The sequence below is a fragment of the Scleropages formosus genome, chromosome 12 (genome assembly GCF_900964775.1).
Source record: "Scleropages formosus chromosome 12, fSclFor1.1, whole genome shotgun sequence".
Taxonomy (NCBI): domain Eukaryota; kingdom Metazoa; phylum Chordata; class Actinopteri; order Osteoglossiformes; family Osteoglossidae; genus Scleropages; species Scleropages formosus.
This window is the reverse complement of record NC_041817.1, coordinates 14,539,264-14,550,694: the sequence shown is the minus strand read 5'-3', so window position 1 is coordinate 14,550,694 and position 11,431 is coordinate 14,539,264. Positions and strand designations below refer to the sequence as shown.

Genomic DNA, 11,431 nt, shown 5'->3' with positions numbered 1-11,431 from the left:
AAGCTTATTTTTAGGAATGATAGTTTAAAGTTCATTTTAGAAAACTCTAAAGAAAAATTTGAGCATAACAGCCATATGAGGTTTCTTGCAGAAACTAACCAGTAAGGAAGTGGATGGCTATCTGCTAACCTGTTACTGATGACAAAGTAAAAATAATATTGTGCTTACAAAAAAAATCAAGTTAGCGTGTGTTGATCAGGTGTAAATGTCTGTGCAACAGTATTTTTTCCGTTGCACATTTGCAGATGTTTACGTATGTAATTTACTTACCTCCCTACTACCAAATGCCTCATCCAGCATGTTTCATCTTGGACTATTTTGTTTAGTTAACTCTTCCATTGTGATCTTTATTTACATTATATGGTAATTCAGTCTTAGTCAAGATTCTGCTGAATTTAAAATTCTAATCTTTGAATAATAAAATGTTTAAATTTCAATGATCACACAGTTTTAATGTATTCCAAGGTAAATCTTTGCAGACCTTTTCATGGACCACCAGTGGTTAGAACACATTGCTTGTGTATCTTAATATTTAAAAAAAAAAAAAAAATGGTAGAAGGGTATCAGGATTTGTTTATCTTGTGTTTTATGCACCTGCTTGAACGATGAACCTCAGTGCAGCAAGTGGTTGGCAACAAACTAGGTTTACTTGAGTCACATGTCTGCAGCTATGTCTCTTTCTCTTAATGTAATGCATAAATTGTACTTTTGCTGAGATGTACGTCACTTTGGACAAAAGCATCTGCTAAATGAATAAGTGTAATTTACACAATTTTCTCAAATACAAAATTAAAAATCAACAGTAAAACAAGTACATTTAGTTTGACACTGAACAAAAGGTTGCGGGGGGGGGAAAAAAAAAAAAAAAAAAAAAAAAAAACAGTATTAGTCATAAGTTTGTTCAAAAAAGGCTCCATTAATCCCACCGCAGATTGCAGCGCATTCCATCGTGCGCTTGCATCTGGGGTTCACTTAATCTCTTGGCTTTGTGAGATAAACCCTTTTCACCGTACAAAGACAGTTTGCTTTTAAAATCCCCATAATTGTGTGGATTATGCGTGCATATTCATCCCCAGTTCACACAGAGCAACAAGCTAAGACCTTAGTGACAGCCTTTTTCAAAAGGGTATTGTTGCTGGATGTGAGAACATATGGCATGACGTACCATCCAGCCCCGTCACTGTAGTCTCACGTGCTACTAAGACGACACTGCTGTCTCACATGCGCCGTCCATACTGTCACTATAGAGTCCCCGTGTGAAGGTTTGACTTCTTTCCCACACTGAACAACAATGGCTGCAGACATATTACAAGAAAAAAAAAGCATAACATGAAAATACTGAATGTATCATTTCATAGTTTAAAAGGATTTAGTCTTTGTACCACATGTAAGAAACCTACAGATATTTATTCATATGAATGCTTTTACATCAAGTTACCGGGTAGGCTCCGGTTCCCCGCGACCCTGTATGGGACAAGCGGTTCCGAAGGTGTGTGTGTGTATTAGCACTTAGTGACAACATTATAAATAGCTTTAAATTAAGTGCTGTTTTTTAAATTCTAGAATGCCCAGAAGAGGTAGGCAACCCCTGGCACTCAGACCCCAAATCCCCCCCACCCCCTTGCCTTGCCTTGCCCAGGTCAATCTTTGCAGACGTTTTCATGGATCAGCGGTGGTTAGAACATTAATTTACACAAATTTTCTCTTGAATACAAAATTAAAGATAACAGTAAAGCAAGTAAGTTTAGTTTGACATTGAAGCAAAAGGTTGTAAAAAAAAAAAAATTTATTAGTCATAAGTTTGTTCAAAAGAGGCTCTATTAATCCCACCACAGATCGCACTGTATTCCATCATGTGCTTCCATCGGAGTTTTTTTGTTCCTTTCCTCTGTGCCCAATAGGCCCACTTACAGCTGTAATAATTACAAAGTTATTGCAGTAATTTAATGTATAGCACACCTTTCATTTGCATTATGCTTCTGATCCCTTGTTCTGCACTGTCTCTCTGTGTGAGAAAAGCCCTCTAAAAATAAACATTATCACCATAAACCATACTTCTGTTATAACACAAATATATCTGCCTTCATATTCACACAGTAAATTACAGCATTGAGAAACACACACAAACACACACTTCCTGAACCGCTTGTCCCATATGGGGTTGCGGGGAATCAGAGCCTAACCCAGCAACTCAGGGCGCAAGGCCGGAGGGGGAGGGGGGACACACCCGGGACGGGACGCCAGTCCATCACAAGGCACCCCAAGCGGGACTCGAACCCCAGACCCACCAGAGAGCAGGACCCAGTCCAACCCACTGTGCCACCACACCCCCCTTTTAAGAAACCCTAAGAAGCTTAAATCCATTTAGCTGTTAATTTTTTTTCTTCGTTTCCAGTGTTAAACGTCAACTGCTTTGTTAGCTTTCCACCTTATTCAACAGCAGCATAAATAAGAACAGTAAACTGTTCTTTTTAGGGGTCCTTAATATCCAAATACTGTAACATAGCTCATTTCATGAACCTCAGTCCAGCTGCTCTAACTTCTTGCTTTAAGATGTGTCACGAACCACAATGGTCCAGGGGCTCTGCATTATCAGAGTACTGATATTTCATGGAGATCCCAGGTCGCACAGCAAGGGTGTGTGAGCTCACCTTCAAGGGCTGGAAAACACATCTCAGTGCCTGGTTACAGTTAGAGCATTTAGACTGGAGACAGACTACACCCTGGTACACCCTGGTACACCCAGGACAGGATGCCAGTGCATTGCAGGTGTAGCTTTTACACTACCAATCATTTTTTTATACTAACAAGCCCATGGATAGTAAGAGGTTTCCATGTTCAGGCGGCTTCAATCATTAATTTCCCTTGAAACATCTATGGGAATTAAGTGAATAGGAATGATTTTTACTCATCATCACATACCGTGTTGAATACGTACAAATATTGACTATGACAACTGTTAGAGCAACATTGCCATCACGTTTCTGGTGTTGGAACTGCAAGAGGCTCAGACACTTCTGATCCTTCACTTCAAAATGCTCTTGATCCTCATCCTAGAACTGGGGGCATTTCTTCAGTTTCGCCGCACACTGAAAGGAGAGCAGGACTGTTTATATCCCTCGAAGTGCGTCTCACGTGCGCTTCCAGTTCAGCTCGTCGTGCCAGAATAGCAGATGAATGTAGGAGATGTAGGAGACACTCCCCCAGCCTTGTTCATACTGAAAAGGGCGACCAGGGACAGTTTCTGAAGACCCTGAACTGGTCCTGCCTGCTCAAACTTTTACTGATAAAGGTAAACAAATTAGAATGACATTTATGCTTTGCAATCATTTATAAAACAATAAGAAAGTCGCAGAAGCAGTCATCCAGTATGGGAAAGAAATAATTCCCCCATAAAGGCCCATAGCTTCAATAGCTGGTGTTGCCCCTTTTGGCGGGAATCACTAAGGCATTTCTTGTGATAGTCCATCCTATTATCCCATTATCTACTTGGACAACTTTTTGCCTGCTCCTCCTTATGGAGGATCTTCAACTGCCATCTTTGAGGACTTCCTTGGGCTTTGACTTGGCCACTGTATTACCCTCTATTCCTTCATTTCAAGCCATTCTTTTGTGCATTTGATTGAGTAGTTTTGGGTAATTGTCTTGTGGCAAGGTCCGCTTATGGTACCTTCTCAGCTTTTTCAGACAGCATCATTCTAATCTATTAGGCAAAAGTGAAATGTGGAATTCATGGTTGACTATGATGGCAAGCTGGCCATCTGAGGGTCTTTTGGCCAAAGGCAGCTTTTGGTTTACGCTAAACACAAGGTCTGGAATTGTAGCCAAACACCTCTAGTTCTTCTTATTTATCTAGAGCACTGATCCAAAACTTCTGATGTTTACTTAAGTGTTCTCTAGCAATCAGTCATACATCTATATTCATTTTCAAGACCTTGAATGTAGGGCAAAGTCACAGTCTTTCAGATTGTTGGCTCATGCACTTTAACACTGACTGAGGGAACACTTACCTGTAAATGCTTTGATGGTATCCTGGAGTTTTTAGGAACTTCCTGTAGCACCTTTCCATCAGTTCTCAGGCTGAATTGGACACATAAGTGTCAACAAGCTCTCTTCTGAGGGGCCTCAGAAAGTACATTTGACCTTGGCATGATGTAACCACATATTTCAACTAAGACCACACCAGATCACACCTTTCTGATGTTAATATAAGGCAATGTCCTCCAAGTTATTCTCTAATGTTCTAATTATTTCCACCTGTTTTGGTGCACATGATTCTAATTTTAGACATTTGATGTCATGATAATGATAGGGGTGAACTAAATTGCATTTCTGTTGACTTAAATAATACAAATGAGTTCAAAATATTACTTTTAGATATTGTTTTTTTAAATTAGACCACCATTCTCTACCAGTATTGTTGAAATAATCAAATATCCATCTGTCCAAAAATGTGGAAAAAAAACACTCGGCATGTACTGAAAGACCCTTCTCTACCATTGTAAAGTGATATTTTATAACACACAAAAATCAACTAACAATTAACATCTTTGAGCATGATATACTGTATCAGGAGTTATTTTTGAATGTTCCAAATTCATACTTTTTTCCTTGAAAATGAAAAACTGTTTTTGAATGTGTTACTGGACTGTATTCATACGCATGTACACAAATTCTTGCACTGAACAAAGTATTCAGTTATAAATCTGTCACTCTCTGGCAACCTTCCACATAAAAGGGTGGAGAACATAATGAAAACACCACAAGAAAAATAACTATAATTCTGAGGCAGTTAAACCACAAATACAATGGGAATTACAGAGGTGAGTCATATTAAGTTAGTAAGTACACCATAAACATACTGGTTAATATGGTGGAATGCGACAAACTGACTGTACTCTAGAACAACGTCTGCATCCAGATCTCTCCTTCTGTTGATGTAAAGCACTCATTGTATTTTCCTCTGAGATGTACATTGCTTTGGAGAAAAGCATCTGCTAAATGAATTAATGCAAATGTAAAATTTAAGCTGCATAGTTTTAAACAACTATCTAAAGCAACAAGAAACTGAGTTTGAAGAAGGTGTGTGGAAAACGGTTCAAAATTCAAAACTGAATGACAGACACTAGAAAGCAAGAAAATGCCTCAGATATTACAGTGTAACTGAAGTAACCTCTCTGTGACAGTCTCAAAAAACTGTGAGCTGAAAGCTTCAAAAATCTAGTATTTATGGTTGGGTTAGGTCTGTTAAATGAATAAATGTAAACGTTACCATTGAGAAACAGCTTGTGTCCATGACCAAAGAGCAAAGATACATAATCTGGAATAATGACCATAACACATAAACCTTAAACAAGGGAAGGGAGGTAATATAGTACAATAAGTCACCTGTTATTTTTCAATATGTTTTTAAGTACTTTAGGAGAAAGCCAAAGGATGCCTTCACACTAGTTTAGGCTAAGTTACTGATTCAACATTCTCTTTAATAGTTTCTGTTAACCAAAACACTACAGCAAACACAAAAATTATTTCAACTGATTTAATGAATCAATGTAAGTAATAGACAAATGTACATAATACCATCACATCAATTAGCAGTACAGGGTCTACGAAAGTCATTATGGAACTCTTTGTACCAAGTTAAAACTTAGGGAAAAAAGGCTATTCTTCCTTCCACCAGCTCTTAGTCCTCCTCGGTCTCACATCATTTACTTGAATTCTCCTTGTGTTCAGGAGTGTTACTACCTTCTGCTGACCCGGATGTTTGCCTCCCATAGCGCTGGTATTCTGAGCTTTCTCTTTTCTGGCAAATGTCCTTTGCCTGTCACTGACACCTGGCACTGCTGGTTTTCCTGACCTCTGCATTTTGATGAGTCCTTCATGTTTCCGCTTGGGCACAAACTCTAGAGCCTCCTCCCATGTGCCGCCGTTTTTCAGCGTGAGCAAAATACGCATCATCTGGTCCAGAGTCAAGTTTTTGCTGCCCACATCCCAGTGAAGGAAGTTATCCAAGGGGAGGCGAGCTGTGGCTAGCTGGAGGCGCTTAGCGCTGGCCAGAGAGAGGCCTGTGTGGACACATTTATCAACTATGGAACCCACGATGTAGACTTTGTTGTGGTCAAACGTTTTGAGCACGTTACGGGAGTCTGCCGTCAGGTAGACAAGCTGATCACGTGGAAACAGGTCCATGTAATGCTGGCTTGTGGCCGTGACAAGGAGGCGGTCCCACTGGGTGGGCCCATAACGTTTTCGCAGCTCTCGATGGTAGCTTCCCTCAGGTTGCAGACTGCAGAAGTGCAGGTGGAAGGGGTCAGTGGAGCGGCGGTTACAACCCTCACTCTCCAGTAACTGAGAGATGGCACTCCCCATCTCCTGCCGTGACATTATCTGCTCATAGCTCATGTCAAACACAAGGGGTTGGCCAAAGCACATGGCCTGTGCTGCCCTCCAGTTGTGAACAGTGTCCATAGAGCGAGTCCAGAATTTCAGCAGGAAAGTCTTATTCTGAAACCGGTTACTACAGTCATCTTCCTCATCTTCCACCTCTGCATTTTGTTTCTTGTCCACCTCTGCAGCCTTTTGGCTCCTCTTCCTTTCTTTCTTTTCCATTTCGGCTTTCTTGTGGCGTTCTTTGAGAGCCAGGTATTTAAGGTACTTCTTCTTGGAGGACTTAGTCTCCAGTTTCCCCAGTGCTTCAAGTTCCTCATCGCTCATCTGCTCCGGAACCAGCTTCCCTGCCAGCCGCCACATCTCCACAAGGTCTCGGATGGCCTCCAGCTGAGTAGGTTCTGCCATCTCTTCATCAGGATCACCAAACTCCTGCTCTTTTCCTTCCTCCTGCAGCTGCGGGGACTTCATCACAGACTTCCATATGTCCAGGTCCAGCTTCTCGGAAGCCAGGTCACTGGTCTGGGTGGCCTCTTTTCTCAGTTGCAAGGTGGTGCAGAACATTTGTTTGTGGCAAGGCAGGCAGGGATAAAGGTTCGACTGGAGCCATGTCGGCTGTTTACCTGTTTGTACCGCTGTCTGGGGGAAGCAGAGGCTCCGCAGTACATTCATGAACTGTGGTTTAAAGAATCGCATTGCTGTAGTGTAGCTGCTCTCTTAAGGGCTGCAGGAAGAAAATATGGTAACGCATTTTGTAATTAGACGTAAACATAATACATCCTCATGTCTTCAGTTTCAAACCTCATCTATGCCGCCTGCACATGATGATCTGCTATCAGAGTAGTCGTGTCCACACAGTTATGAAACGCATGTACTAGACGACGTCGTCGTTCGGAATAGTTTCACAGCGTTGATATCTACATTAATTCCTCCTTTTCTGTTATTTACATTAAAAACCTACCTTAAACCACAAGTCTTCTAGTTCAGCTGGTTAATGCAGCAGCATCATCGTGAGCGGGCACCCGACGCGGAAAGTCACCCGGATGTGTGTGCAGCGATGTTCTCCCACCGTAGTGGAACACAGTCCGGCGCAGCACCAGTACCGGTAACGATCGAGAAGTCGCAGCTGGAGTGACGTAGTATCCGTTGTAAGTCACTTTGGAGAAAAGCGTCTGCTAAGTGAAGAAATATGAATGTATTAACCATGTTAATGTCTTCTCGTAAACTGTCCACTTCTCTGTTACAATTGAGAAGTTGCCTTCCTACCAAGGCCGTTGTTACGTAACAAATTTAGGCTCATAGCGTTCGTGTTTTAAAAGTTAAGTAAAAACATAACTGGTTTCTAAAAGTATACTATATATTGTATTTAGGTTGTGATGTAGTTTTCGTGAATGAAATGTAATTCTCATAATAATAATAATAGTTGGGTGAGTGGTTGATGTGCTGTATAAGAATATTTAGCCCAACCCCCACCACGCACGCACGCACGCACGCACGCACGCACAAGTGCACGTGTGGCCGTTTTCAGTAAAACTGCATGAAAATACTACCCCTCTCTAGCCAGTACCGCCCTTAGAAGAACCCTACCTCCACTTTTTGGTTCCCTCATTTACATATTCATGACAGTTAAGAAATATACTTTTTACCCAGCTATGCAAACAGAGCACACAAAGTGCTACACACACACCTCTTCTTATTGAAGGACAATACCACTCACCAAGTCATATTATTGAGGCTGCTACATACTCATTCTTCTTTTGTAGTTATCCCCAAAAGAGGTAAAACACACCCAAATCATGCATGCAACCAACCAAGGCATGAATGTGAATAAAGAGACAAGCAACAGAATTTTGTGGTGCAACTGGCCCTTTTAATGTTGTTACTAAAGTGTGTGTATTGGGGGCCATTTTATCCTACGACGTCCAGCTCAGCACATGTCACATATAAAGCAGATAGCGGTCACTCTCGAATAGCCCAGGCTGCCTCAGAGGACATCGTCACGGTTTTCCAGGCACGGCGGCAGCGGTCCCCTGGCTCAGCCGGCCCCGACTCTTGCTCCTGGTGATGATGTCGAAGGGGACGGTCGCAGGCTTGGCTTTAACCGCCTTGGCGAAGAAGCGGAACAGAGGGTCCATGCAGGTGGCCGGCGCGGCCTCGTGGCACTGGGTGCCGGCAGACAGCTGGGGGCAATCGGCCTTCAGGGAGCCTACGGGCCGGTTCAGAGGCTTACAGCTCAGGACCCATTTCTTGGCGTTGGCTTTTAACCAGTCTCGGCTTCCCTGGCCCAGGGGCTGGTGCCAGGGGCTGTGGCACGAATCCACAAAAGCAACCGCGCACACCCGCCGCTGAACCTCCTGCGGGTGCCGCGACAGCAAGTCGACGAAGGCAACGCCCCCGTAACCGTGCGCGACGACCGCGATGTTCTTCGCGGCGCACCTGGAGAGCAGGAGATTCCAGACAAGGCTCACGTGGTCCTCCGGAGAGCCGCCGGCGTTGGGGTTCATCAGCAGCACCTCCCAGGCCTCCGCCAGCGCCCGTCTCACATACGGGATCTGGCTGCCCCTCTCCAGACCCTCTCTGGCAATCACCTTCCAGCTCCACTGGCCACAGCGCACTGTCCCTCTGTCTTGGATCAGAACCATCAGGTTTCCCTGGCTCTCCAGTGCCTTTGGACTCACGAGGAGCAGGTTCTGACCCCGCAAGTCTGAGCCGCCTGGGGGAAGAGACACCTGCCGTAGGCCGTACTCCTCGTGCAGGACGTCGTACACGTGCTGAGTGATGTACCTCCCCAGGACCCGGTGCCGCTGCTGGGTCCCCAACGCATCTCCCCTCCTGTAGCCGAACACAAAGGGCTCCCTCGTGTCCACGTGGCACAGGCGACCGTCCCGACCGAATCGATACGGGAAGTCGGGGAGCAAAGGGACGGATCCCTGCGGCTCCGTACGCTCCATCCTGTAAAGAAAAAGAGCGTGGTGGTCGCAACCTGAACCTTGGCCGCACACCTTAGTAGCTACTGTGGTTTGCGCTGCGCTGGCTGCCCGCCCACCGCAAACTAGGGCTCTTACTCTGTACACTAGCACTTGAAAGCACCCGCTCAAACTTCACAGAGGAAAAGATTAACAAACTGCTTCGCAAATGACGTGCTGCAGGGATACGAGAAAGCGCGCTTTCGTTCAATGTAGGCGAGCTTTCGTGTGAAGACCGGCGCTGAGGCGTTTCACGAAGTAATGGCGGGATCGTGCGGCTCACACAGGAGCGCTTACAGGCCCCGCCGAGTACTTTATAAACCTTTTCCCGCACGCAAAGCCTCGTCTCACCGCGATTCCCAGTTGACCCACTGTCTCCGTACACTGGGAGTGCTGCTTGCAATTTATTTTCACTCGAAGGGGGAGTTTTAGGTGTCGCGTAACTTAACCTTGTCGGTACAACTGAACTGACCTCCGTCCCGCTGAGCGCGGCGCCCATTTTATTCGTACGTGAGCGGCTGGCGGGACGGGCGGCGAACGCCACGGCTTCCAGCTTTATCCGCAACTTTTATTCAGTTTCACAGGGGGCCCTTAGTTTTCTCACAATTGCAGTAACAGTAAATGTTTAGAGAGAGCACACAGGGTTTCATACGTTTCATTGTGCTACTGTAAGAGAACATCAGTATGGCGGTGGCCGTCCGTCCCCGCTACAGTAGTTCTCAATCAAGGTGCGCAGTTACGACGGCTTCACGAAGGATTAAAGTATACATTTACATTTATTCATCTCGCTGACACTTTTCTCCAAAGCGACTTACAATTTTTTACTCATTTATTTAGCTGTGTAACTGGAGCAATTTAGGGTAAGTACGTTGGGTACAGCTGCAGGTGGGAATCAAACCTGCGTCCTTAAGTTTAGTTTAGGCCACAGGCTGAGCGTAACCAGCTAAATATAAAAAGTATACATTTTTTTAACAGTATAAAAAAATCTAAACCGCCAATATAACAGGGAATATACATTGGCTTATTTACTTTTCTGTGTACACGAATATATTGCAGCAGTTAATAATAGCAGACGTTTTGCAAACAGTAAGACTAAGATTATGTAAGATTAAGTAGTGACACATTTAAAAAATAATGGTGGGAAAGTGGAAGTTGCTACACCACGGAGGAATCCAAAGGATGACAGAGTACGCAAGTTCAGAACGAGATGGCTCTGGTTTCTTATCACACTGGGGTTTGAGCCTGCCTTTAATGTTTCTGAAGGGATGCACAGAGGTCTTAAATCCCTCTATGATCGACAGAACCTTGTTCTCATAACTGTTATACAAGGATTTTACATAATTTTCCGCAACGTCATTTTAACGTACACAGTACAGTGTTCTGCACTAGTATTTACCGATGATGCGGTTCTCGGTGTACTGTCCTCTGCTTCCGGGATAGGCTCCGGACCGCCGCGACCCGGACTTGGACAATTGGTTAATGGGAGTGAGTGGGTGAGCTGTAACTTTACCGCATGTGATATTTTTTTTGCCGATTAAAAGACTGGTGATTTCCTGAGAAAATGTATTATTTTCGACTGACATTGGTAGGTAGGTAGTCATGGCAACGGCTGGAACAGGCTGACTGTTTTTGAGCTGCATAGAAGTTTGTCCTACTTGACACCCTTAGCCTAAGCAGTTCCCCCTTGTCTACAAGCGCTGCTGACCAACTGCTGAACTCCAGAGCCGAGAACATGTTACATTGTGCATTAATCCCCCTTAAGTGTACATTTGAGCGTAGCTCTGTCAAGATTTGAAGATTTCCTGAAAGGAAGGTTAAAATAATATGAATTTCATATACGTTTCATGTTCGAAACGTTAGACATATGTTTAAGAAGAATTTAATGCTTGATAATCGTGTACTACTTGTATCCAAAGCTCTTCGTGTGCTGGGAAACATGCTTGTTTATGCTGAGCTGTAGTCTTTCAGGAGAAAGGCATCTGTCAGATCCATTAAGTTAATGATTAATACAAATACAATGTAAAATGGTGTCTTTTATCTTGTTAAAAGCAGGAGAATGGATAGTTGGTGCGGAACTT

The 11,431-nt window shown here is 43.9% G+C and overlaps 2 protein-coding genes across 4 annotated transcripts; both read right to left on the bottom strand.

The window, feature by feature from the left end:
• Positions 1-5,606: 5,606 nt before the first annotated feature.
• Positions 5,607-7,444, bottom strand: trmt10c (tRNA methyltransferase 10C, mitochondrial RNase P subunit). Its single transcript, XM_018758112.2, has 2 exons — positions 7,349-7,444; positions 5,607-7,111 (listed from the first exon to the last, which is right to left on the bottom strand). Exon 2 carries the CDS (start codon positions 7,081-7,083, stop codon positions 5,662-5,664), a length of 1,422 nt encoding a protein of 473 aa, XP_018613628.2. The 5' UTR covers positions 7,084-7,111; positions 7,349-7,444; the 3' UTR covers positions 5,607-5,661.
• Positions 7,445-8,245: 801 nt separating this feature from the next.
• LOC108937934 (cotranscriptional regulator FAM172A homolog) lies at positions 8,246-11,018 on the bottom strand. 3 transcript variants are annotated; one of them, XM_018758171.2, is made up of 3 exons: positions 9,705-10,091; positions 9,172-9,339; positions 8,246-9,100 (listed from the first exon to the last, which is right to left on the bottom strand). In XM_018758171.2, exons 1-3 carry the CDS (start codon positions 9,850-9,852, stop codon positions 8,385-8,387), a joined length of 1,032 nt encoding a protein of 343 aa, XP_018613687.1. In that variant the 5' UTR covers positions 9,853-10,091; the 3' UTR covers positions 8,246-8,384. The 3 variants fall into 3 exon arrangements, with proteins under 3 accessions (XP_018613687.1, XP_018613704.1, XP_018613695.1); XM_018758188.2 differs by lacking the exon at positions 9,705-10,091 and adding an exon at positions 10,750-11,018 and having other exon boundaries at positions 8,246-9,339; XM_018758179.2 differs by having other exon boundaries at positions 8,246-9,339; positions 9,705-9,810.
• Positions 11,019-11,431: the final 413 nt, after the last annotated feature.